We start from the raw sequence: 27,826 nt of genomic DNA, 5'->3' as shown, positions 1-27,826 counted from the left end.
TAAAATCCTTGGGAAGGGTGGGTTGAAAACATAATAAATGGCTAACAGCTCATGCCGTAAAATAATAATAATTAGTTCAGCAGAGAGCCTGGCTCCAATTTAATGTCCTCCAGTAGGATACATTACCCTTCATGTCAGTCTCTAGCCAACAGTCAACGTAATACTGGCTGATGTTGATGAGAATTATAGTCCAGCACCCATAAAGGACCCCAGACTAAGTAAGGCTATTTAAACTTGAATTAAAGAAAGACAAATTTGATTGTGAGCTACCCACAATTGTTGAGAATTGGGCAGTATACAAGTTTAATAAAATTGTTATGGTTAGTTGCACAGTCAGCCAAATATTTAAACTGGATATGGCATTTTAATTTACTTATTGAGTCCATCCCATGGTCCTGAAATAGGTTGATGATGGTGTTTATCCCAGGACATAAGCTGTTCCAAGTAAAGCTGCCTTTTCCAATTGTCTGGTGATTTTGTCAATGCTGATGGCGTTCAAGTGGCGCTCCAGATGTTTTCGGATTGCATCCAAGTTGCCTATTACTATTGGTACTATTTTTACTTTCTTTTTGCTGCATCATCATTCTGCTTCTATTTGCAGGTTTTTATACTTTGAAATTTTCTCAAGCTCTTTTCTTTTATTCTTATGTCTCCAGGTATTGCAACATCCACTCTCCATACTTTTTTTTTGCCTTTCTTATAAATAATTATTAAGTCTGGCATATGCTTGTCTGTTTGAATTCTAAAATCTCTGAGTATTTTAGCTTCTTTGTTTTCTATTTCTTTGTCTATTTTGTGATCCCACCAGTTCTTGCTTGCAGGCAAATGGTATTTCTTGCATATATTGCAATGCACCATTGTTGCTACTGTTGTTTATGGTCAGTCTGTGTGATTTTATTGGAGCAGCTAACTAGGTGGTCCACTGTCTCTTTAGCTCTTTTGCAGAGGTGGCAATTGCTTCTCCAATCTGCCTTCGTATGCATATATGCTTAAGGTTTGGTCTTCTGCAGTTAGAATTAGCTCCTCTGTCTCTTTTGCAGCTTTCTTGCTCTTATCCATTGCCAGGTCTTGTTATCAGCTTTTCTTGCTAGAGTTTTTTTTTAATGTACTGGCCATGTAATATTTTGCGTTGCCACATCTCCTATTCTTCACTTGGTCTTTCTTATAAGCCAGTTTGATGGTATTTCCTCCACTGAATTTGCACTTCACTCTCATGATTTATTCACTTCTAACCTTCTTGATTTCAGTATGCTTGATGTCAGCTTGAAGGATGGGTTATTATTAACTGTTCACAACAATGTGAAGTCACAGCTGCCAGTCCTTTAGCTGGTGTTGGCCTTCATATACATGAGTTGTTCTCAAGAATCTAGGATATCTTCTTGTATCAGTGTAGCATATGCCGATCTAAGTGTTTTGTAATTGGCAGATGGAAATTTTGTCAATGAACAGACTGCCTTAAGTGCCTTCCAAGATTTGTTGGTATGGCAGCCAGTGGTAGCCATTATTTAATGAATAAATATTAACACAATAATAATTTATTTCCTAGCCATGTGGTTATTCCAGGGTCTTGGAACATTAGTAACGATCGTAATTTCTCATACTGAGGACAAGCTTTGGTCAACTGGTGTTTTAGAGGTTGAAACCAGCAATAGAAATTGCATTTGGAACAATAATAGTGGGGTAAGACGCTGAGCTTGTCGATCAGAAAGGTTGGCACTTCAGCGGTTCAAATCCCTAGTGCTGCATAATGGAGTGAGCTCCCATTACTTGTCCCAACTTCTCCAACCTAGCAGTTCGAAAGCACGTAAAAATGCAAGTAGAAAAATAGGAACCACCTTTGGTGGGAAGGTAATAGCATTCTATGCGCCTTCAGTGTTTAGTCATGACGGCCACATGTCCACAGAGACGTCTTTGCACAGCGCTGGCTCTTCGGCTTTGAAACGGAAATGAGCACTGTTCCCCAAGTCGGGAACAACTAGCACATATTTATGAGGGGAACCTTTACCTTTACCTAGGAGTACAGAACTTCACAAAAAGTTGTCACTCATTTCAGAGACAGATTATTGCCCAGAGGTGGCAGTGCAAAAGAGGAAATTCCATCTGAGGAATCATTAAAAAGCATTCAAGTAGGAAACTGCCAGAACCCAAGTGTATTTTTAAAATTCAAATCTAAGCTACAATGTCATTTGACTATATCTGAAAAAAAATTAGAAAATTTTGAGAGAGGAGTTCAGAAAAGGACAGTGAAAATTAATAAATGCATTAGTGTCCAAGGACTCCATCTGGTTTTGCTGCAGTAAAATAGCTCAATTGCCTGTCTGGAAATTGTTGCAAAACGACAGGGGGTTGGAATCTTGCCCTGTGAGGAAATTTATTTTACTGGTTTGAATATTTATAAGTTGCCTAAGGCCACAAATGGGAGTGGTGTATACATTATTTAAATTAAAGACTTCAGGGCTGGTTTTAAAAGTTACCAATGACATAGAGAGATGAATGGACAAAAATCTTTTGCATAATACTGAAACTCTTTGTGGACTTTTATTGTAACAAATTGGTCATGGAATCATACAAGATAATGGTTAAAAGGATCTTCGAGGTCATTTAGTCCAACCCTTTTCCCATTGCAGGAATCCATCACTAAACAGCATCCTTGACAAACGGCCATCTAGCCTCCACGTAGGCCCTTCTCAACACGGTGTGTTCCATTGTTGAACAATTCTTACAATTGGAGATTTTTTTCCTTGATATTTGACTGGATTTTTCTTTTTTAAAAAGGCAAAGGCTTCCTTTGTCCAGTCATGTTGGACTCTAAGGGACAGTGTTCATCTCCATTTCCTAGCCATGAGAGCCAGCATTCTCCAAAAATGCCTTCTGCGACCATGTAGCCAGGCGTGCTTATGCCGAAGTGCACGGAACACTCTTACTGTCCCACCAAAGTGGTACCTATTGATCTACTCGCATTTGCATGCTTTCAGACTGCTAGGTTGGCAGGAGTTGAGGCAGGAATGGGCACTTCCCCCATAATATGATACTTGAGTTTCAAACTGCCAACCTTTCAGTCAAGAAGCCCAGTGTCTTAACTGCTAGGCCACTGTACCACTTACTTGTAATTTAAACTTATTGTTTCTTCTCCTCAGAAGAATTCTGGCTTTTCTCTGCATGACAACCTTTAAGATACTTAAAGACCGCAAACCCCCTTCCCCCGCCTTCTCTTTGCCAGGCTTGTTTGTTTGTTTTATTGGATTTATATGCCACCCTTCTCCCAAAGGACTCAGGGCGGCATACAGCATTAAAAAACACATATTACAAAACTTAAAAGAAAATTAGAAACAATCCAAGAAACAAACCAGATTAATATAACACTAACATTTTAAAAATTAGATAAAATTAACAGGCCAGGCCGGCTTGCTGGAAAAGCCCAACTTTTTAGGGCGCGTCGGAAGGACCAGAGGTCGGGGATAATGCGAAGCTCCGGGGGCAGCTCATTCCAGAGGGAAGGCGTTCCCACACAGAAGGCTCTCCCCCTGGAGGTCGCTAGCCAACATTGTCTGGCTGACGGAACCCTGAAGAGGCCAACTCTGTGGGATCGCACTGGACGGTGGGAGGCTACTGGTGGCAGTAGGTGGTCTCACAGGTACCCTGGGCCTAAGCCATGGAGTGCTTTAAAGGTCATAATTAATACCTTGAATCGCACCCGGAAAACAACCGGCAACCAGTGCAGGCCGCCTAAAAGGGGTGTAACATGTACCCCCATGATAACCCACGCGGCCGCATTCTGGACCAGCTGAAGCCTCCGGGTGCTCTTCAAGGGCAGCCCCATGTAGAGAGCATTGCAGTAGTCCAGGCGAGAAAGGATGAGGGCATGAGTGACTGTGCACAGAGCATCCCGATCCAGGAAGGGGCGCAACTGACGTACCAGGCGAACCCGGTAAAAGGCCCCCCTGGTCACGGCTGTCAGATGTTCTTCTAAACTAAGCCGCGTATCCAGGGTGACTCCCAGATTGCGAGCCTTCTCTGAGGGGGCTAAAATTTCTCCCCCTATCGTCAAAGATGGAACAAGATGCACAAATCGGGATGACGGAAACCACAGCCACTCAGTCTTGGAGGGATTGAGCTTGAGCCTGTTCCTCCCCATCCAGATCCACACAGCCTCCAGGCATCGGGACATCACGTCAAGGGCATCGTTGGGTGGTTTGGGGTAGAGATGAAAAGGCTAAACATACGAAGTGGCTCCAACCATTCCCCATAGATTTTTCAGGCTCCTTTTCATATCTTTAGCTATAGTTTATTACAGCCTTTCCTAAAGTTGGGCACAAGCTTTAATATCTTTTGATGCATTTTAGGATTGCATTTGCTTTTGTTGTAGGGATATCATAGTCTTGGTGCATGCTCAGCTTGTGATCTGTCAGGACAGCCAGCTTCTTTTTGGTCCTGTCCATCCTACACTCATGTCTTTGATTTTTGGGAGCCAAGGGTAGGAAGGACTCTGCATTTATCCAGTTGAAATACTGATTTCTGGGCGTGTCAGGATCCTCCTGGATCTTGATACTGCCCTTCAAGGTGTTTGCTGTACCTTCTGTTATTGCGTCATTTGCAAATGTGATCTTTTGTACGACTCTTCGCCTGAGTCATTTATTCAGGGAAACAAAAGGCACTATGCTTTCCCAGTGTATTGAATCGGCTTGTGAGATTCACTGACCCAAGATGTGCTGATGACCTTTAAAAATGGGAAAGACAAATTGAAATTTGTAAATAAAATGGAATTCAGTGGTGAAAAGAGTAAGGTTCTACATTTAGGCAAGAAAAACGAAATGCAGAGGTACAGTATAGCTGGTACCTCGCTCAACAGTAGTAACTGTGGGAGGGATCTTGGAGTCCTAGTGGACAATCATTTAAATATGAGCCAGCCGTGTGCAGCAGCTGCCAAAAAAAGCCAACACAGTTCTAGGCTGTATAAACAGAGGGATAGAATCAAGATCACGTGAACTGTTAATACCACTTTATAATGCCTTGGTAAGGCCACACTTGGAATACTGCATTCAGTTTTGGTCACCACGATGTAGAAAAGATGTGGAGACTCTAGAAAGAGTGCAGAGAAGAGCAACAAAGATGATTAGGGGACTGGAGACTAAAACATGAAGAACGGTTGCAGGAACTAGGTATGTCGAGTTTAATGAAAAGAAGGACCAGGGGAGACATGATAGCAGTCTTCCAATATCTCAGGGATTGCCACAAAGAAGAGGGAGTCAAGCTATTCTCCAAGGCACCTGAGGGTAGAACAAGAAGCAATGGGTGGAAACTAATCAAGGAGAGAAGCAACTTAGAACTATGGAGAAACTTCCTGACAGTTAGAACAATTAATCAGTGGAACAGCTTGCCTCCAGAAGTTGTGAATGCCCCAACACTGGAAGTCTTTAAGAAGATGTTGGATAGCCATTTGTCTGAAACGGTATAGGGTTTCCTGCCTAGGCAGGGGGTTGGACTAGAAGACCTCCAAGGTCCCTTCCAACTCTGCTATTGTATTATTGTAAATTCATGGTAAAAAGTATCAGTAGAATCCTTTTAAGATGTTCGGAAGCTTCTTGTTTAGAAGCTGTCTAGCCCAGAAATGCCTGTTTTAAGAACCCAGATAGAAAGACTTGACGGGTTGTTGTTGTTATATTCTTAAGCTTGAAAGCACACGGAGAAGCTTCGAACACGAGTAACTATCTCATTGTTAAGGAGCATCAATGAATTTGTAAGCTAGTAAGATTTCCCCATGATGCATTGGAACAGTTCCAAAGACTGCATTCCTTGAAGCCCAGATTGAGGCTTCCATAATCCATACTATTGAAGTTTCAGCTCTGGATCAACCCCTTACGCATAGCACCTGGTAGAAGTCATGGACAACTAACCAGTGGCATGGCTTGCTTTCAGAAGTTGTAGGTACTCCATGACTGGAGGTTTTTAAGAAGAAATTGGACAACCATTTGTCTAAAATGCTAAAAGACCTCCAGGATCCCTTCCAACTCTTTTATTATTCTGTTATGCCTCCAAGTGATCCAATGGATTACTGCTGTGATAGGCCTCTTTGCATGTCAGCAGTGACCTTCACGTGACCACTTTATTGCAACAAGATGGATCAGAGTTTTCTGAAATGTGTGTGCATGGTGAAAGGAGCCTGCTGGTTGGGATGAGGGGAGTGACATTTTAAAAATCGGCCCCAGCTAAGGGGATGGGAGCCCAGCACACCTGCTCACTTCAGTCCCCTGGTGTAACAGGAAGCAGCCCTTGAAACTGCAGATTAACGGGCTTCTTGGTTTCACATGTAACCTGATACGCAAATAGTTTTTCAGTTCCTCAATTTTTATTATCTTTTCCCCCCAGCCTTCTCTTCTGCTATCTGAGCTTTTGAGCAATACTTATTTGAATATTTTGCTGTTAGTCCCTGCACAAAGAAGATGCGATATCCGTATTCTGGATATTATTCTTGTTGCCTTTTCATTCCACCTTCTCTTTGGACTTGAAAAAAATGCATGTAGAAAAATCTCTGGGTTGTTAGATATGAAACAGAACAGTCAAATTTTGCTGCTTGCTGTTCTGCCTTTTTTTTCATTAGAAAAGGCTAACTGCCTTTTATTCACTGGAAGGTTTGGGGTTTTTCCCCCCCAGAAAAACTTGTTTGGTTCTCTCAAAAGAGCTGCTGTTCTGTTGTCTTTCCAATTGCTAAAATATCTGCTTGGACCAATATCTCATTCAGAAATATGAGAAAAGAATTGCTAGCAAAAAATGGAGTCACTTCTTTACACTGAAAACAAGAGTGAGTTTGCTGTTCGAATATTTTGAGCAATGTTGACTTGAGTTACTCTTTTTGGAGAAGCTCAGTGAATAATGACATTCTTGAAGAGCAACAGCAGGGAACCTCCTTCTCCAAGAAGATGTGGATGCAGTGGTCAGATTTAAACAATTGCGTTTATTTAAAAGTTGCACTGACACCCTCCCTCCCCAAAATAGTGGGGCTAAAGTATAAGCATTATACTATCTGCTCGCTCCTTCATGCAATGTGTCCTTACTGTCTTGAGGCTGTTCTGACCAAGGCTTCCTGATAAAATAAAAAGCACACAATTAGGTCCAAAACCCTTCTTTTTATTTCAAAGGCTGTGAACTATATTCATTCACAGCGGTAATGAGTCCCAAATAGTAGTAAAGAGTTCTACAGCAGGCTGCCAAAGTCCTTCGGGATAAGGCTGATAACCACCCACCTTTATCTTCTTTGAAAATGCTGCCAAAGACTTAAATGGCAATTAGCTTGGCGAGTCCAAACATATTTTCAGAAGACAAACTGACCAGCATGAACCAAGTTGCTTCCTGCAAAGGCTCATGTTCCTTTGCTCCTTTTTTATGTCTTATGGGAGGGGCCAATCATCTCCAAGCCTTACTCCCGTCGTCCCTTCTTTTTTAACTGTTCTTGCTTTCTGGAAGCTCTGCGCATGCACGCACTGGGAACAGGGGGAGTCTGTTCCTCCGCCTCGCTGCTGTCCAACTCTGGAGGCCCCAGAGGCAGCACGTAACTCCCAGATGGCCCTGCCACCAACGCAGAGCCCTCGTCCGAGCCTTCCCCAGACTCCAGGACTGCCCCATGTTCCTCCCCAACTTCCTCGTTGTCTGACTCTGCTGCCAGCTCTGCCAGCCGTTGACGGACCACAACAGGCATGCCTGTGGAAAGAAAAGGCTAATTTGATATATGGTCCTCCCCCCCCTCCATCACTTTGCATAGAGACTGTCATTATTTTGCCTTTTATCCTCAGCATTGCTGTAGCATCATCCTGCTTGCAGTATTTCTACAGCTAAGCATGTCGTTTTTGCTTCAGTGCATTGATGCTGCTCCCTTGGAGTGTTCAGAATTTATTTCTTACAGTTGTCACCAAGACCCTTATTTTTCTGCTCTCTCTCCACTGAATTTATTTATTTATCAATTTTAATTGCTGCCCATCTCAGATCCAATGATTCTTGGCGGCTTACAACATTTAAAAAACAACAACATTGAAAAGCATTAAAACTATCCACAGCAGATAAAAACATTGACCGATAAAATCATGGATAAAAGATGGCAAAGAAGGGGGGAAGGGGGGTTGAACTTTAGTCAACCACATCCAGTATGAAGATTCCCCCATTGGGTCCCCACGCCATCTGGCAGAGCCAGATCTTAAGGCTCTTTCAAAAAATCAGGAGGATGGGTAAGAGGTTCAGGAGCCACAGCAGGCAAGGCTCTTCTCTCGGATCCCGCCAGCTGAAATTCCTGGGCCGACGGGATCCTCAGAATGCCCTTTGCTGGCGCTGCTAGCGCAGGCCAGTCCCATTGGGGTGAGACTGGCCCCATGGCATGCAGGGTTTAAAGGGGATGACCAAGACCTTGAATTGCACCTGGAAGCAGTCCGGCAACCAGTGCAGCTGATGAAACATTGGTGTAACATGGCCACTCTAGGGACCCTAAGAACTGCATGGGCCGCCACGCTCTGCGCCAGCTGTGGCTTCCGAATGCCCTTCAAGGGTAGCCCCATGTAGAGCGTGTGATCATTAAGTACTTTCCATCTGTGGGCAGTAAAGTATTGAAACATGCACCAGGTGAAGATGAAGGGAGCACACTGAGGAAATGTTGGGTTGGGCAAGCCAGATCTAATATGTGTATTGTCTCATGTAAGTGTGTGTTTGTAAAGACGTGCATCACAATAGAGGCTCTTTCCTGGAGGGTTAAGATCTAGTTCTGCATGTAATTTAGCTTTGTGTATTGGGAAAAGAGGTACTCTTCATTTCTCAGCTGTTACTCTGTGAGCATTTGTAACCTAATGAAAACTTAAAGGCAGAATGCACAGGCCTCCCCTCCACTCCTCTCTACCTCCTCACTACCACCCTGAAAAAGATGTAGGCCCAGAAAAAATTGACAGTTGTATTGAGATTTAACCCAGGTCTTCTTCCCCACCTCCCTCCCACTTTTAAATTTATGTTGCTTGGCCCTTAAATAGTCTGTGTACCAAGCAGCCTTGAATGGGCCTCTGCCAATTTCTTGCTATTAGTAGTTTGGGGGACTAAACAAAAGCTTATTCACTGATCTATTTTTAATTCTTCTACCCATTCCAGGAATTAATCACATATTTTCCTGTACACCGCTTGGAGAGTCCAAGCAATGGGTTAATTCAGTCTGCTTGCCCTTAGGACTGAGGAACTATTTTTCCTTAAGCCACACCTCCTCCTGGTGTGCTCAATCCCCCAGAATTCTTCCTCAGTCAGCCCGTTTGGACGTATTTAGTTAGAGCTCTGAGCTAATTGATACTTTTTTTGGCTTGGACTCTCAAATTACGTTTAAAGTTTTTCTCTACTATTCCTCCAACATCGTGAGACGTTTCTCTCTTAAATTCTGCGACTTTCTTCAGTACAATCTGCACTTGAAGGCCAGGAGGTAAGCTGGAAGGTGGTGGGGGGTGCCCCTCAGCCGATCCTCTTGGGACGGCTTCGGAGGCCTGCCGCTTGTCGTTTAAAACGGCGCGGCTGCAGCGGCGAGGTTTCTAAGTCCCCAGGCCCCTCGTTTGTTATTTTCGTCGAAGTTTTTTTCGCTCCCCGGCCTGCTAGAGGACCTCTGCCGCAGGGAGGAGTGGGCGATCGTCGCCATTGCGAGGCGCGTTCGCCCCTCGCTCTCCCTTAGCCCCACGCTGTTGCGGCGGCCATTTTTTAGGCGCGAAAATAGCGCGCCCAGCCATGGCCGCCATTTTGCATCAGCCTCGTTGTTCAGGAGGCCGCTGGAGGTGGCAGGGCCTAGCAAGGGTTTCTCGGGCTAGGATCGCCACCTTCGCCCTTTGTCTATTTTTGCGAGCGGCGCTGGTTCCTGTGCCATTCCAACGGTCATCATACCGGCTCAGGGAGGAGGCCTTAAGTAAGCGCAGGCCTAAAGATTTTTTCTATAGTCATTCTCCTCCCTGCTTCTCCTGCGGAGCTTTGCACCTCGGTGCAGGCCCCAATCCTACCCCTGGGCCTCCGACTGGTGTGAAACATGGGATGATTTCATAGTATTGATTCGATTAATTGTATATATGGCAATTTTAACGATCATTGCGTTTTGTTTCCCATTACAGCACCCAGTCTATATCTATCCTTCTGCCTTATCATAGCCTTGCTCCATCTTGTGTGGTCATTGACTATGGACCTGCCCAGTCCTCCCGATTCCCAAGACGCTAGGCCGAGCCTATCGCAGGCCCCTAGCAAGGGTTCCTCCTCTTCGGGGAGTGGGGGTGCGGGCAAGAGTGGTGGGGGTAGCTCTGGGAAACAGCGTTCCAGAACCCCTTCGGTAGCTGAGGCCAAGGATGCTGAAAGGCGCCAGCGGGCCCTTGACAAGCAATTCGAGAAGGCCAGACGCCAGGCAGACAGGGTGCAGTCCCTTTCAGGAGCCCCTCCCTCCCGGGAAGATCTCCAGTCGGTCCTCGCCGAGGAGGTGGAATCCCAGGACCTATCCCCTAATAGGTCATTTGCAGAGCCGGCTTCCCCGGTCCCTTCTTGGGCCTGTGAACAGGTTCCTCCCCCTGGGGATGCTAGCATAGACGATATGCAGGGTGAGGCTTCACCCCCCCTAGAAGAGGGCCTGGATCCCGATTCTGACTCTGAGGAGTTATCGCCCCGCATGCAGGAGCTAATGGCCCGCGCCATTGCCAAGGGCATCACGGAGGCCATGAAATTTAAAAGTCCTACCGCAGCGGCCCCTAGGGGTCCTAAACCCGATCAGGCAGCTCCGCCCCCAGGCAAGCGTGCTCGCCATCCTTCCCTGGAATCCTCGGTGGTCAGCGAGGCCTCTGCCATTGAGGACCCTGACCCGGAGGTGCTAGGCCTCTCGGACGACGAGGACCTTCCCCCCGAAGCGCCCGCCTTTGCGGGTCTCTTCAAGCCCAGCCTTTTTAAATCGGTCCTTCACAAGGTCAAGGCTGCCACCAGGGTGGGGATCAAGCCCAAGCCGACCGCGCCGGCGGATGATGCCCCTCCGGCTAATCCCAATGCGGTCATGTTTGATGTGCCAGCGCCCCAGCAAGAGCTGGTTCCGGTCCCGGGGCTGTTCCTCGACTTAATCCAGCGCCAGTGGGCTCAGCCAGCCACGCAATCCTCTCCCAGTGGGGTAGATAGGAAGCTTTATACTATGGAGCCAGTGTTGGAGGACCTTCTGGCCCTTCCCACTGTCGACCCGCCCATCGCTGCGCTCACTTCCAACTCCTCGCTACCGGCCGACCTCCTGGAAGGCCTTAAGGCGGAGGACAAGAAGGCGGAAAAGGCGTGCCACAAGACCCATCTGGCGGCTACCTGGGCCATCAGGGCCTCTTCTTCCGCTTCCTTTTTTAATAGGGCCTCTGTGATCTGGCTGCGCGAGCTCCTAAACAAGCTCCCGGCGGGAGACATACGTCTCCACCAGGACGTGTCAAAAATAATCGCGGCCTCCCAGTATGCCGCTGACGCGTCCCTCAATGCCACCAAATTTGCCTCCAGGGCCCTCGGTTCTAACATAACTTCCCGTCGACTGATCTGGCTCCGACATTGGCAAGCGGACCAGAAAAACAAATGGAAACTGGCTTCCGCCCCCTTTAAGGGGTCCAAATTGTTTGGCGAGTCCCTGGATCCTCTCCTCATTGAGTCCAAGGACAAGAGGAAGATCCTACCTTCTCTAAATAAAAAGCAGGAACGTAAGGCCGCTCCCTACTCTAGGAGGCAGTCCTTTCGTGCCTCCGAGCCTTCCACCTCTGCCTCTTCCTTCTCTCCCGCTAATAGGTCCTTCGGCCAGCAGGGCGACAGGTCCCAAGACAGAGCGCCTTTTCGGGACAGAGGCAGGCAGCAGTTCGGCTTCCGCAAGTATAACCGCGGTGGGGCCTCCAACAGGCCGTTCCGTAAGTCAAAGTGACTGCCAGGGCTTGGCGCCCATCGGGGGTCGCCTCCAGCTGTTCGCCTCCCATTGGGCCCAGAACACCGAGGATGCTTGGGTTCTGCAGACAGTCAGGGAAGGCCTCTCCCTGGAATTCCTGTCCCTTCCCCCTCGGACCTTCATCCGGTGCCCTGTCCCGTCCTGCCCCCAAAAGAGGCAGCGTATGGACCAGGAAGTCCGTCACCTCCTGGACATCAGGGCCGTGGAACCAGTTCCCCAAGGCGAAGAGGGGAAGGGGTTTTACTCCATCCTCTTCCTGGTACCAAAGAACTCGGGGGGGTGGAGAGCCATCTTGGACCTCAAGAACCTCAACAGGCATATCGCCTACCGGAGGTTCAAGATGCAGTCTCTGCAGTCCATTCTGGCGGGGATTCGACAGGGAGATCTTCTCACATCTATAGATCTCAAAGAGGCATACCTCCACATCCCCATCCGTCCTCAGCACAGGAAGTTCCTGCGCTTCTATTATGCGGGTCGCCACTTCCAGTACAAAGCTCTTCCATTCGGCCTCTCGTCCGCTCCTCGGACGTTTACCAAAGTGCTGGCGGTAGTGGCGGCTCAGCTAAGACGCAGGCCCATAAGGCTCCAGTGCTACCTGGACGACATCCTGATCCAGTCGTCGTCCAGGCAGCAGGCCCTTCGGGATCTCCAAACCACTATGAGATCCCTCAGAAATCACGGCTTCTCTCTAAACATAGAGAAGAGCCATCTCACTCCAACCAACAGACTTGTACATCTGGGGGCGGTGATAGATACCAACTTGTGCAGGGTTTTCCTTTCCCGAGACAGGTTGACCGGTCTAAGGTCCATGACCCACAAGGTGTTGAGCTTGAGGCAGGCTCCAGTGGTCCTTCTGTCGCAGCTGCTGGGAAAAATGATCTCCTGCATTTCCATCGTGCCGTGGGCCCGCCTGCATTCCAGGTCTCTTCAGTGGCTGCTGCTGCCGCACCAGAGGTCATCCAGGAGCAACTCTACCAGGCCGATTCGAGTTCCCCCGGACGTGAGGAGGTCTCTCCGCTGGTGGGTGTCTCCGGCCATCCTCAAGGGCCACCTATTCAAGGAACCCGAGAGGTTGATCATCACCACAGACGCCAGCCTCTCCGGCTGGGGAGCCCACATGGGGTCCCTGGTTGTTCAGGGCAAGTGGTCCCAAGTGGAATCCAGCTACAGCATCAACCTGCTGGAACTGAGAGCTGCTCGCCTGGCCCTGCGCCATTTCAGCCGGCCCATCCATCGTCAACATGTGCTTCTGATGACGGACAATGTGGCCACCAAGGCCCACATCAACCGCCAGGGCGGCACCAAATCCAGAGCACTGATGAGAGAGGCGGAGTCCCTGGGACGCTGGGCGGAGCGCCATCTGGAATCCATTCGCTCCGACCATATCTCCGGAGTGGACAACACACAGGCCGACTGGCTGAGCAGGACGACCATAGATCCTGCGGAGTGGAAACTGGACCCTCGCCTGTTCCACCAGATGTCCGACAGATTCGGGACTCCGGCCGTAGACCTGTTTGCGTCAAGGGACAACAAGCAGCTCGACCGCTTCTACTCCCGGTTCTTCACCCCGGGGGCGGAGGGGACAGACGCACTGCGTTGCAAGTGGCCCCGCGAGCTACTGTATGCCTTCCCTCCCCTGCCTCTCCTTCCTCAATTCATCTCCAAAGTCATCGCAGAGGGAGCAGAGGTCCTTCTCGTGGCCCCGCATTGGCCCCGCAGGTCGTGGTTTGCCGACCTTGTCCACCTGTCGGTGTCTCCTCCGTGGCGCATTCCTCCGGACCAGATCTCCCTCAGCCAGGGGGCCGTGATTCACCCAGAGCCCCAGTGGCTCCAGTTGGCCGTCTGGCACTTGAGGGGGACCAACTAAAAGACCAAGGCCTGTCGGAGGAGGTAGTGAACACCATTCAGGCGGCTAGACGCCCTTCAACCACTAGGATTTATGATGCGTCCTGGGCCGCCTTCGCCAAGTGGTGTGAGGAGCTGCTCATCGAGCCGACGACCGCGCCTGTTCCCAGAGTGCTTGACTTCCTTCAAGCGGGACTCAACAAGGGCCTGGCCCCGAACACCCTTCGACGCCAAGTGGCGGCTTTGTCTACTGTCTGGTCGGGCGACCACCTTTTGCCTCTCAGCAAAATCCCGAAGGTGCGTCTTTTCCTCAAGGGCGCTTCTAACCTTCGCCCTCCCACCGTTCATCGCTATCCTACTTGGCAGCTGTCCGTGGTCCTGCGGGCCCTCTCTGGCCCTCCATTCGAGCCTTTACGCACTACTTCTCTTCGATTCCTGACGCTGAAGACGGCCTTCTTGATTGCCATCACGTCAGCTCGCCGGATTTCGGAGCTGGCGGCTCTCTCTGTTCGCCAGGATCTGTGCGTCATCCACCCTGACAGGGTCATTTTGAGGCTGGACCCGACCTTTACCCCCAAAGTAAACTCATGGTTCCATAGAGCGCAAGACATTGTGTTGCCAAATTTTTGTCCTCATCCGTCGCATCCCAGAGAGCGATCCTGGCACAATCTTGATGTCAGGAGGGCCCTGAAGGTCTACATCGCTCGTACTGCGGAATTCAGGAAGTCAGAGGCTCTTTTCCTCTCCTTCCAGCCCGGTTCCCTAGGGAAGAAGGTCACTTCCTCCACAATTGGCAGGTGGCTTCGCGCTTGCATTGCGACTGCCTATGAAAGTCAATCCAAGGCCGTTCCGCGCGGCATCACTGCACACTCCACACGAAGTGCTGCTACTTCAGCGGCCTGGGCCACCCAGGCCTCGATCCTGGACATCTGCAGGGCCGCTACGTGGTCCTCTCCTTCTCCATTTGTGCGACACTATAAGCTGGACATTTTCGCCTCGGCTGAGGCGTCTTTCGGCAGGCGTGTGCTCCAGGCGGTTGTGTCAGAGACCGAATCCCGGGAGCCTTCTTCTGCCCACCCAGATGGACAATAACTTTGGTATGTCCCATTGCTTGGACTCTCCAAGCGGTGTACAGGAAAATGACCATTGGCTTACCTGAAGGGTCCTTTTCTGTACACCGCGGGAGAGTCCAACCCACCCTGGCTCTCAAGGCCGGGATTCGGGTTCCTCGTGTCAACAGTACATCATCTTGGACGCTTCGCTCCGTCCGCACGAACTGACTCCTTCAAAGAATTCTGGGGGATTGAGCACACCAGGAGGAGGTGTGGCTTAAGGAAAAATAGTTCCTCAGTCCTAAGGGCAAGCAGACTGAATTAACCCATTGCTTGGACTCTCCCGCGGTGTACAGAAAAGGACCCTTCAGGTAAGCCAATGGTCATTTCCTTTCAGTTCTGCTTCCATTTTCCTATTACTATTATTTGTTATCAATTTGAATCAATGCAGTCCATAGAAGATTATGGGCTGTAATTTACAATGCCGATTTAGTCAGATTGGTAGATAAGATTTTTTTTCCATGTTCCCAGTCTTGGGTGGAGAGAGAAGGACTACCTATATACCAGAGTCATTCAGTGAATGTCGAGAGGAGCTAGAACTTGGGTCTGACTGCTCTTAGTCCAGAACTTTGATCTACTAGACTATACTGGCTGTCATCCATTTTCACTTATACATGTATCTGTGTACACTTTCCACCTGTAAATATACACACTTCCTTTGTACAGGGTTAGGGTTAGGCCCAAGGGGGCCCCACCAGAGGTGGGATCCTACCGGTTTGGTTCGGTTTGGCTGAGTAGGTAGTAACTCAGCCGGACACTTGCCCGAATTGGTTTTATTGGTGGCGCCACAGGTACCGCCATCTTGTTTTTTGCTTCTACACATGTGCAGAAGCAATTTTGTTACTTCTGCGCATGAGGGCGTAGCGCACATCAAGCCCGCACGCACCTGAGTGTACTGGCAGTAAAAGAAGTCAGAACCCACCATATTTCTAGAGTCACAGGCATTTCATGGTACAGTTTAGACTTTAGAATATAAGTAACCCTAAACTTACGGCCACAACTGAGCCCAAAATTCCTGTTGCTAAGTGAGACATTTGTTAAGTGAGTTTTGCTCCATTTGATGATTTTCCTTGCCATAGTTGCTATGTGAATCACAGCAGCTGATAAGTTAGTACCACGGTTGTTAAGTGAATCTGGCTTTCCCATTGACTTTGCTTATCAGAAGAATGCAAAAGCTGAACACGTGGCCCCAGTGGCGTAGCGTGGGTTGTCAGCACCCGGGGCAAGGCAAGTAATTTGCGCCCCCTAACCCGTGGATTTTAGTACTCGAGTCTCTTCCACTAGATTAGTTAAAGAAACCCTTACCCCCTAAGCACATGTATTGTTTGTTATGAAAATACTAATGTAATTAAAGTAAAATGCATCTAAATACAAGTTTATTTCATGGTATATAAAGTTTGTTAAAAAGTAACCAAATGAATAGACATGGTTCTAATTTCTCAAAAAGTTCTTTATCTCATACAGACTCTCACACACACCACTGAAAAATTCAGGACATTGAATAATTTATTTTCTTTATTTCAGAAGTTTTGATGAATCAGTGTGTGATCAAAGAGGTTAACCTTTTATATATGCTTTAATCTTCAAACGATTTAGAAAATAAAATAGCACGTTGAGTCCATAGTGATTTAACTTCTGGAGGGAGAATTAGTTCAACCCCAAAGCCTAATATCAGGTGTGGGTGACAAGCTGATTAATCAATTCCTGCCATAATCAATGGATCAATACTTGTTTGATCCAAAAAAAGCTGACCTTGTACTTGCAGGAAAAAAAGGAAGAATATACCTATAGGTTTCTTCTTCACCTCATATGCTCTTTAATATTCTCTGTCTTAAATTTCATTTTTGCTTTTCTCCCTTTGCTTCTAGTTTGCCTTTCATAGTTTTTTTTTCATCTCCAGTTTGATGTTCTTCATTTTTCCACACCTATGAACTTTTTTTTCAGTTTCAGAACTTTACATTTACAGCTTACAAAGAAAACATTACATAAAAATTGTCTAGAATTCATAACTTATATTAAAACAATGACTAAAATGTAATTTTAGCTCCAGTTAATGGATGGATAATTAGTTCAAGCCCTCAGCTAGGCTGTATCTCCACCTGATTTACATCTTGAAGGCCAGGCCTGAAGGACCATTGTTTCTTACCACGCTGCACTTCTGCACCAAGGGGAGAAGAATGGCTACCGATGCACGGTCCCCAGGGAACATTTCCTCGGAGATGGCAATCTCCGAGGCTGCCGAAAGAAAATTCGGGGCTTCGTGTGAAATGGCTGCGAACCAATTCTGAACCAGAAGGGCGCTCGTAAAATACAAAACGCGCACAGGGCAAGGAAAGCGAGGACTCAGAATGGCATAAGTGGGGACGAGAAAGGAAAGCAGCAGCGATGCACTCAAATAAAGCAAGGGCGCCAGCAGCGTGGAGGGAAGGGTGGGGGACACAATTGCCCGGTCTTATCGGTGCTCCTGGGGAAGAAGGAAAGATGGGGCAGGTGAAGAGGGATCTACCTCCTTCTTCTTCTGGCTTCCCCCGAACTGGAAACAAAGGAGGAAGAGGAGGCAGCTCCCCGCAGACAGGTGCAGCCTTAAGAGCCGTAGGGATGCCATGGCTTCCCAACAGCGCCCTTCAATACCTCCCGTCTACCTGCTAGCGGCCGTTATCCACGCCACTTTCCTGGCCCGAATTGGGCCGGGCGGCGGCCAATCCAAAAGCAAGCTCCTAGGCAAAGCGTTCTGGGAAATGTAGTCTCCCTCTCGTTATCCCTCAACACGCCGCCTTTCTCCCTTCAAGAGAGAAGAGCTTTTTATTTGATGATCTGTATTACGAGAGGATGCATGAATAGCACCCCCCCTCCACAGTGGGCAGTGACCCGGCGGCTTGGATCGGATTCGCACAGCCAGCACTGCAGTGAGAGAGAGTGAGTGAGCCAGGCAGGGGCAGAGCTGCGAGTGCGAGCGCGCCCCCCCAGATGTTGCGCCCGGTGCGGCCGGCCCCCCCTGCACCCCCCACGCTACGCCACTGCGTGGCCCTGGGACACTGCAACCATAAATATGTTAGTTTATTTATTTAGTTTGTCACTCATGTGCAAGAAAACAGAAATAAGGATAAACATGAATAAGAACACAGGAAATGGGTACAAATAAATGGGGATAGTAGGACAGGGACATTAGGGTGCGCTTGTGCATGCTCCTTACAGACCTCTTAGGAATGGGGTGAGGTCAACAGTAGACAGTTTAAGGTTAAAGTTATGGGGATTTGAGGATGTAACAACAGAGTCAGGCAGTGCAGTCCAGGCATTGCCAAGCATCCAAATTTTGATCATGCGACCATGGGGATGCCGCAACAGTCATAAGTGTGAAAACGGTCATAAGTCACTTTTTTCAGTGGCATTATAACTTTGAATGCTCACTAAACAAACTGTTGTAATTTCGAGGACTACCTGTAATAATAAAACAGTGCAAATGGTAAAGAAACTTTTCTTTTCCTAGCTTACAGAAATTTTTGAGGGGAGTTGCAGAGATAAATTAGGCTCAGAAGAGGTGCCTGGATACGAAAGGTTGAGGATACCTGGATTTGGGAAGGAATGCCAACTCCCAAATCCCAGGTTAACATGGCCAGAGGAATCCTCTAAAGAAATAATTCCAACACGATCTCAGATAAACTGATTCTGGAAATGTGATGCCTTCTCTTTGGAATGTTTGAGCACCTACACTACATTGCCAAAAGTATTCGCTCACAATTGCTTCTGATTATGTGGATGGGTGAGCGAATACTTTTGGCAATATAGTGTATATTTTGTTGGGAGGTGTGCAAATCCCAGTTGACTTAGTTTGATGAGATTTATCATTTAGAGTATCTGCAGGAATTTATGTTAAAGAGTGCTGGGCTGCTAGACACAATTCTGATAGCTAATGGTTTATTCTTTTAAGCCCTAAATGGACAATATCAAGGGGCTGCCAAATAGAGGCCCTGGTTTGTCTCAGGAAAGTGCAGAGGCTTCCCATTTGAGCTGGATTGATAGAGAAGGGAGATGTTTCCATTGTAAATGTTTAAAATGTTTGTATTCAAGTTGTTGGAAATCTCACTTCCATAATTTAGTGTGTATTAGTACTCTGCTGTTGTTGATACGTACTTACCAATGGGGGAAATTTCCCATTTTGCTTGGTATATGACTTTTCTGCAATCTATTGGTTTATTTGCTTAATCAATGCTGTTATTTTGGAAATGGCTCAAGTTCATTTAATTCAATACCGTCAACTACTATAATAAGTATTTTCACTGTCTTTCTCCACATCGCCCAGAATCTTCCCATTGATAGATTCTGGTAAAATTATCTAGTTAAAATTTTTCGGACGAGGTGGGTCCTACAGATTGGATCTATCGAAGGCTATAACCATGTGCAGTGTCAAACTTTATGTGGGGTGATGTGATGAGAACAAGCTGAGGCCATCCAAGCTCAGCAGCTGGTCCAGCAAGGAACATTCTTGCTGATTGAAGGCTATTAATAGTTGGGAATTGAGAACAGTGGGGCACACATGTTCTACACATCAGGGGAAGAGCGTTCCTGCATGCAAAGGGAATTGTTGCACCAAAGGATCTATATGATATACCGATGACAAAGCAGTTGCTCGCTCAGCTTACGCAAAGGAAAAGTGTGCTCCAATTTAGTTGGTGCATAATGGAACAGGTTTTTTTTTCTGGCTAGCAGATGGCCTGGGTTTTTTTCTTTTTTCTTTCTCAATTTCACATTCCGTTTGAAAACTATTAAAGAAAAATGCAAGAGAACTTTTTGTTTTGTTTGTGCTCCGTTCCTGCAGTGATGCAAAATTCCAACACTCTTAATGTAGCAGATGAAATTAATCCGTGGGGTAGAAAAACAGATTGTGTTTATTTCTTTAGCTGTATGACATTGCCTCCCATATATTCCAAGACACAGACCCTCCAGATCAGCTTAAAATTCAGATTGATTTTTCATTACTTGCGTGCATGCTAGATATGCCTTTTTATTTGTCCTTCCTAGGTTGTAATGTGAGTTTTCCAGAAAATTTGGAATTGGGAAGAAAATGTTTAAAAACTTTTAAATCTGGCTTCCACATCTTGCCTTCCTCATCATATTAACATCTCACATTTTCCCCAACCATTTCATATTTAGCATTTTAGGTCGTTAGGGAGTATGCAGGATTATAAATGAGACCTTTGGAAAATTTAGACCAGGAGTGCAAGAAGTGGGGAATGGAAGTCTTGTAGACCCACTAGCTTCCCTTTTACGGCTCCCAATTTTGGTTTTGATTCGTTTTGGTTTGCAATTTTTATGACCTAGTGATGGGATTAAGAAACAGAATAGAGATCATCTGATTGAGCTCATTCAGATCTTACATATATCTATATTTCCTTCCAATTAACTTGGTGAAGTTTTGCTGGGACTTTAAGAAATTATCTGTACATGACATGGGTTTAGAGGAAATGTGCATAAATCTGCATACAAATGAAAACTCCTTTTAAGGTTGGTATGTATTCCAATATAGTATTATTGCTGAAAAGGCATTTTCCTGCCCATGTTTTAGAGAAGGTTGGTCCGTTCCAAGATGTACTTCTAACTACCCTAGATTATTTTGTATTTCCTGGTTTTTAAAGGGACATGGGTATTGAGTATTATTATGGCCTAACGAAGGGATTGTAAACTTTTCCTTACTAAAGGACAAAACAAATGTTTAAAAAAAATTTTTTTTAAATGAATGTATTGCTATTTCAGTCATATCATCCTGGGTGATTACTGAAGTCTTGCATGATTCTCATGCAATCTCAATTTCAACAGTGAAATTTTGTGTGAATTGGCAATCCCATAAACCATTTCATCGTATTAAAAAATACTTTGATTTTGGCATGCCATAGATGCCATCTAGGAATGTTGCAAGTATCTTATTGCCTACAGACATTGTCGCCTTCTTCCATAGTAAACAAAAGAGGAGAAATATTCATGGATACAATGTTGTTGTTTATTCCAAAACCTTTGCAACCCTTTCCATTTCTTAACTTAAAAGCTTGATTTAGACTGGCCTTTCCATTAATTTGCAATAGTTTTGATCAAACAAAAACTACTCTGTGATTAATTGGCCAAGAGGCCAATTTTATTTATTGGAATGTCTAACATTTTACAATATTTGGCCTGAAGGGTAATCTCTGCTCACAGAATTAGGTAGGCAAGAAATCCGGAATGGACCAAACGGAGGGCACAATAGGAGTTTATTCTGTTTCTTGGCGGCTGTCCCTTGAAAGAAAGCAGATTTCTCTTTGCCAGTTGGTGGGAGGGAGGAGGAGGAGGAGGTCCTAGAAAGCAGATGAGAAAGGTGGTTAGAAAATTAGCTGGGTGCCTCGTGCGTGTCCGTCTGCTGTTATGCTGGTGACTCCATTGCTCATGCCGTTGCAAATTGCCTATCTTGCAGTTTGTAATAGCTGCAGAATGTCTCATTAGAAAAAGGAGTTGAGTAGGAGTTGAGGCTTAGCTAAATTGCTGCAACCTCTGAACCAAGCCAGGGAGTTCAGGCTGTATTTTAAAAAAAACATGCATACAAAAACCTAGAAACTTAACCAGGGTTATTATCCATAAAGAATAATTTTAAAAAGAATCAGATCTGTGATTCGTTTACATTCCCACAGCATTGTAACAACTGCTCTTAACAATAGATTTACCACTGGGTGCCCTGTTTATGTGCTAGCTTTAATGGGCTAGTTGTCTACATCATACAAGACATTTTGGAGAAGTTGGAGAAAAATGTCTGAAGCAATTTTATTTTTGTCTCCTGATTTTTTTTCTTTATTTTTCTCTCCCCAACTCCTCCTCTGCAGTTATATGAACTTGATGGAGATCCGAAAAGGAAGGAATTCCTCGATGACCTCTTCAGTTTTATGCAGAAACGAGGTGAGTTTTTGGTGCATGCTACAGAGGATCTTTTAGGGCTCTTGCCAAGTTCAGAGGCAGAGAGAATGGGAGAGGGGCAGATTCCCACCAGTCCATAATTGGATGATTCTTCCAGAATTGAGGAAGGAAAGTAGCTTTGCATGTAGAAGGCACCCTGAATCCCAGTTTTCAAAGATCAGATATAAGAGATGGGAATGGCCTCCATCTTCTTGATCCTATGGAAGATGCTGCCAGTTAAAATACTTGGATTAAAAGAACATCGAATTGACCACAGATGGATAGATGAACAAATTTGTTCTTGATACTTCTGTTGACCCAGTCTTCTCTAAACCATGGTGAGTAACTGATGAGTAAGCAAGCACCAGACTATTGAGAAAGCTAAGATGGGCCCCAGTTATTCCAGGAGCAGCCCTCTTGGGCAGCATATTTAATGTATATGTAATGGCTGGTAAATGGAGAGGGATTTTGTATTTTTATTTCATTTTTTGGGTGCCTGCAGCTTAGTTACAATCAGAGTTGCTATGGGTACAATGCAGGGGTGAAATTCAGCAGGTGTTGACAGGTTCTGGAGAACCGGTAGCGGAAATTTTGAGTAGTTCAGAGAACCAGAAAATACCACCTCTGGCTGGCCATGCCCCCATCTATTCACTGCCTCCTGAGTCCCAGCTGATCTCAAGAGGGAATGGGGATTTTGCAGCATCCTTCCCCTGGAATGGGGAGGGAATGGAGGTTTTGCAGTATCCTTCCCCCAGGAGTGAGGTGGGAATGGGGATTTTGCAGTATCCTTCCCCTGGAGTGAGGTGGGAATGGGGATTTTGCAGTATCCTTCCCCTGGAGTGAGGTGGGAATGGGGATTTTGCAGTATCCTTCCCCTGGAGTGAGGTGGGAATGGGGATTTTGCAGTATCCTTCCCCTGGAGTGAGGTGGGAATGGGGATTTTGCAGTATCCTTCTCCCTGGAGCGAGATGGGAATGGGGATTTTGCAGTATCCTTCCCCTAGAGTGAGGTGGGAATGGGAATTTTGCAGTATCCTTCCCCTGGAGTGAGGTGGAAATGGGGATTTTGCAGTATCCCTCCCCTGCCACGCCCACTAAGCCACGCCCATAGAACCAGTAATAAAAAAAATTGAATTTAGTTTTACCACTGGTACAATGGGAAAGGCTTAGTGCAGAGTTCCCCAACATTTCCGGCTTTGGGTACCAGGTTGGGGGGGGGATGGTTTGCGCAAGTGGTGGGCACGTGTGTGCAGTGCCATTTGCACAAGTGGCATACACGTGCACTCAGCGGCTGTTTCCATGGCCCAATTGCAAACCCCTCATGGCCCACAGGTTGGGGACCCCTTGTTTAGTGTTCCTTTTGTCCCTGTTTCTCCCTTTTATTTATTTTTATTTATTTAGTTTGTCAAAACATGTACAAGATAACAGGCATAAGTATAAACATGGACATGAACAAAGGAAATGAGTAGAAATAAATGGGGACAGTAGGACAGGGATGGTGGGCACGCTGGTGTGCTTATGCATGCTCCCTTTACGGACCTCTTAGGAATGATGTGCGACAGTTTGGTTGAAGCTGTGGGGGTTTGAGGATGTAACAAAGGAGTCAGGTGGAGCATTCCAGGTGTTGGCCACCCTGTTTTCTTAGGCCTACAAGAGGGCAGGTGGTGAGGAGAAAAAAAATCAAAATTTAGATCATGTGAGTAGAACAAGCCCAGTTTTGCACTGGTTTACTTGCATTTTCTCCAAGATTCTAGGTGTATAAAGCAAGCCTGATTTAAATGGCCTACTTTGGCATGTTGTCTGAATGGCCCCTCTCTTGCATATGTGCAGGCAGTGGTCTTTGTCTTTATCAATAGAGTGAGACTATATTAAGGATCATACTCATCTGGTGAGGAATTATGGAATGTTTAGAAACAAACTGCTTAGAAATACAGAGAATCATTACCACACAGATCCTGAGATTTGTGCTGTTGGCAGGAAGAATGTCTGGGCCACTAATTTAAAACAATCCTTATATAAATAGTTGTGTAAATAAAGACTTGCATTCTGTGTAAATTATATAATTGCATTCTGTTATTATTCTGGTGTCCCAGTCAGTCAGTTACGTTCCACTTAAATTTCAAACCAAAATCTTTGGTTTGAATTTGGATTTTTACCATGAAACCTAATTTTGTGTGTCCATTCTGTTATTTTTTGAAATGAAAATAATGTAGCTTCACCATACCATCTAATTCAGTGGTAGTCAGCCTGGTCCCTACCGCCCACTAGTGGGCGTTCCAGCTTTCATGGTGGGCGGTAGGGGTTTGCTGTAACTCTGCTTTATAAATTTTATAAAGTAAAGTTACTTCCCTACTTTATAAATCACCATTACTGTGGAACCGGTGGGTGGTTAGAAAATGTTACTACTAACAGAGATGCAAAAGTGGGCGGGAGGTATAAAAAGGTTGACTACCCCTGATTTAATTACCAATTCATTGTTTTGGACCTGGTTAAATAAGTGGAAGGAATGAAGAATTCAAAGACCTCCTCAAATTAGTGAGCAGAGAGAAGGTACACTTAGTATGAGCTTCTGTGGGTGGAAACAATTATGATACAGTATTCCGTCATTCTACATTTTTAGATGTAGAATTTAGATTTTATAGATTTTTTTTTAGATTTAAAAGTAGCTATTCCTGTAATGAGAGAAGCAATGGCTCAGAGGCTAAGATGCTGAGTTTGTCGATCAGAAGGTCAGCAGTTCAGTGGTTCAAATCCCTAGCGCTGCATAACCGAGTGAGCTCCCGTTACTTGTCCCAACTTGTCCCAACTTCTGCCAACCTAGCAGCTTGAAAGCACGTAAAAAATGCAAGTAGAAAAATAGGGACCACTTTTGATGGGAAGGTAACAGCGTTCCATGCGTCTTCGGCGTTTAGTCATACCGGTCATATGACCACGGAGATGTCTTCGGACAGCGCTGGCTCTTCGGCTAAGAAACGGAGATGAGCACTGGCCCCTAGAGTTGGGAATGACTAGCACACATATGTGGAGGAACCTTTACCTTTATTCCTGTAATATGTTCTGTTTCTTCTCAATAGTAGTTTTTAAAACTGGGAAGCATTAAGTTCTTGAAACTACTAGATGCACAAAAATACAAAATCTCAATAGCTCCAGAAGGTTCTTCACACTGCATCCTACATATAAGTACTAAATGGTGCACTTGGAGAACTTTTGGGAAGGAGCAAGGAATGAAGACGGTGAAAGCATTTGGAAAGTAGGCATTTTGATTCAAACAGCAAGTAAGCCTTTTAATTTTTTTAATTGAAGGGCGATAACTGCCAGGTGGTAATCTAAGATGTTTAGAGAGCAGCAAGTTGGAGAATGTTTCCTTTGAAAGATTGCAGAAATAATGAGCAAGTGTTCATGACCAGAAATAATGAGCCATTTTGGGGCTTCATGTTAAAGGAAGGAGACCGATTGGAGATGGCAGGGCTAGTGGAAGGAATCCTCGTCTGCAGCTTGTTACAGTCTTTGGGATAAGGGATACAGGAAGCATTTTGCAGACTTAATTAAATTAGGTTTGGGCCTAATCTTGAAAAGGTCTCTGGTTGCAGCAAGGCATGCTGGAAGACATAATGGTCCCTCTGCCTTTGAAAATATATAAATGCCAGCAATGGCTTATAGCTGGCTCCAGCACTAATTGGAAGATGGGGGCCCCTTGGGCATGTGAGACAGAGGGGTTGCAGAAGTTGTCGAGAGATGGGTAGGGGCTCTTTGCTCATGGATCTGGAAAATTGAATCTTAAATGTTAATGCTAAGTATAGTTCTGATTCCCTCCCACAAGTTAAATATAAATAGACATATCTAGATAGTTGGAGGGAGAATTGGCTCTCAGTTGAATACCAATGGTAAAGGAAGTCCCATTATTGAAATCCAAGAATATTCTCTAGCGTGATGCCCTGCAGCTGTGCTAGATCACAGAATTGCTAGAGAGTAGAGCCCAAAGACCTGGCTGGCAGGGGATAATGGGAGTTGAAAAACACTTCGTTGTAATGCACTATTGTAGGGGTGTGCCTGAAGCAAATCTGGGGTTTCACTAGGTTTCCCTTCCTTGTTTCATCACCATTGCTTAATTGTTGTGATGAGTACGGTCTACATGTGAATTCCAATTACAGAAACCTGTTATTATTCTTATTAGTGTTAAGAACATGTAAAGTGATAGGACTCCTTAAACTTGTTTGCCTTTGAACCCGATGGGACTCAAGATAATTGGGTCAAGAGCAGAGAAGGCAGCGGAAGAAGAGAGAACCTGATTGGGCAGAGCAGCTGTTGAAACCGAGCATCTTTAAAGCAAGGCTTCTTCCCCATCTACTACTTTTAATGGCCCATTGCAAAAGATGGGCTGTCAGAGAGAGTCTCCATTGGGCTTCATTCAGACACTATGCTAAATTCGGACGGTTTTTTCTGTTGCCACCGTAGGCCTCAATTCTTTAAAATTTGCTTCATAGAAAAATCTTATGTGATAAGAGTTGACATTGCCTTGATAGCACATGATCATTTTAGAATTGCAGGGTCATAACAACTATAATTGGAAAAGGAATATCTTTCAGATATTTTACTTCTATTGGTGGGATCAAGTAAATAGCATACCTATTTCATTTTAAAAAAATCTTTATTACTATTACTCAGTAATAGTAGAAGGGACACGGTGGCTCAGTGGCTAAGGCGCTGAGCTAGTTGATCAGAAAGGTCGGCAGTTCAGCAATTCAAGTCCCTAGTGCCACATAACAGAGTGAGCTCCCATTACATGTCCAGCTTCTGCCAACCTAGCAGTTCAAAAGGACGTAAAAAATGCAAGTAGAAAAATAGGGACCACCTTTGGTGGGAAGGTAACAGCGTTCCATGCGCCTTCGGTGTTTAGTCATGCTGGCCACATGATCACGGAGATGTCTTCGGACAGCGCTGGCTCTTCAGCTTTGAAACAGAGATGAGCACTGCCCCCTAGAGTCGGGCATGACTAGTACATATGTGCGAGGGGAACCCTTACCTTTACCTATTATTCAGCACTGTAATTTGTCCCAGCTATTTGATAGTGTTATCCTTGGCTGTTGTATAGACTTTGGGGGGGAAAGGCCTGTGGGCCATCTGTTATTAACCCACTAACCATGCTTATTGAACAAGTCATGATAGTTTTCTTTGCATAACCTAGGCCATTACCCTTGGTTTATAAGCCACAATTGGGTAGGTTTGCAGAGACCACCTTATGCCAAAGCACAGCGTATAATCCCAGTTTTAAAAAAAGAAAACACCACCTGAATATTATCTCTGATAGATCCTAGATGAGCTGATCAACAAAATGCAGCTGGTAATGCCAGGAAGAGGATTCTCAAGTCTGCAAATAAAGACGGGGGAGGGGAAAGATTTGCCCTAAGTCAAGGAATCTGGTTGGGATTGGGGGGGGGGGGGGAAGCAGATGGCCTTGGCCAGCCCAGAGAAAACGGGGCAGGGGTGGGGGGGTGTTCTTTGTGTGGAATGTAAGAAGTCACAAAAGGGGGTGGGAAAGCAGGGAAAGGAAATTGCAGTAATGTTTTTTTGGAGGCTTAATATCCTTTGAGGGGCTTGCCCACCCAGCACCAGGCCATCTAAGCAAACAATGGGGAGGTAGCCTAGTATGTTCCTGGGCTGTGTTTAATGGGGAAAAGGAGGGGCACACCGGGGGACGGACACATAGAATGGCTGCATGAACAATTGTCAACATGTTTTTAAAGCAGGAAAGGAGCACTAAGCTAAATGGCTGGAATTCCTGGAGGATATAGCTGTGAGGCAGTTTAAATCCTGCAAGGGGGGGGGGGATGGTGGCAAGGATGCCAGGGATTTACCCAAGAGCAAAGACTGCAGTGTGCCAGCTTGGAGGCCACAAGTACCTGCAACTCTGGGCATTGTGTGTCCCAACATCTTCCACATCCCAAAGGAAGAAGGGTTTTCATCCATGCCATTTGCAACTTGCATCACAGAGATTTGATGTTTTAAAGGTCAAAGTTCCCCTTGCA

General features: G+C 45.9%; 1 protein-coding gene across 2 annotated transcripts in view; it reads left to right on the top strand.

The window, feature by feature from the left end:
* The window catches only part of ARID3A (AT-rich interaction domain 3A), an 88,626-nt gene that overhangs the window by 44,367 nt on the left and 16,433 nt on the right, over nucleotides 1-27,826 (top strand). For both annotated transcript variants that reach the window (XM_081959081.1, XM_081959080.1), the window contains exon 4: nucleotides 21,732-21,804. In XM_081959081.1, coding sequence (XP_081815207.1) covers nucleotides 21,732-21,804 — 73 coding nt within the window. The remainder of the gene's footprint in view (nucleotides 1-21,731; nucleotides 21,805-27,826) is intronic.

The sequence above is a fragment of the Natrix helvetica genome (genome assembly GCF_964273705.1).
Source record: "Natrix helvetica genome assembly, chromosome: 1".
NCBI classification, from domain to species: Eukaryota; Metazoa; Chordata; class Lepidosauria; order Squamata; family Natricidae; genus Natrix; species Natrix helvetica.
Note: the sequence above shows the minus strand (reverse complement) of the source record. Positions and strands in the feature narration are given on the sequence as shown.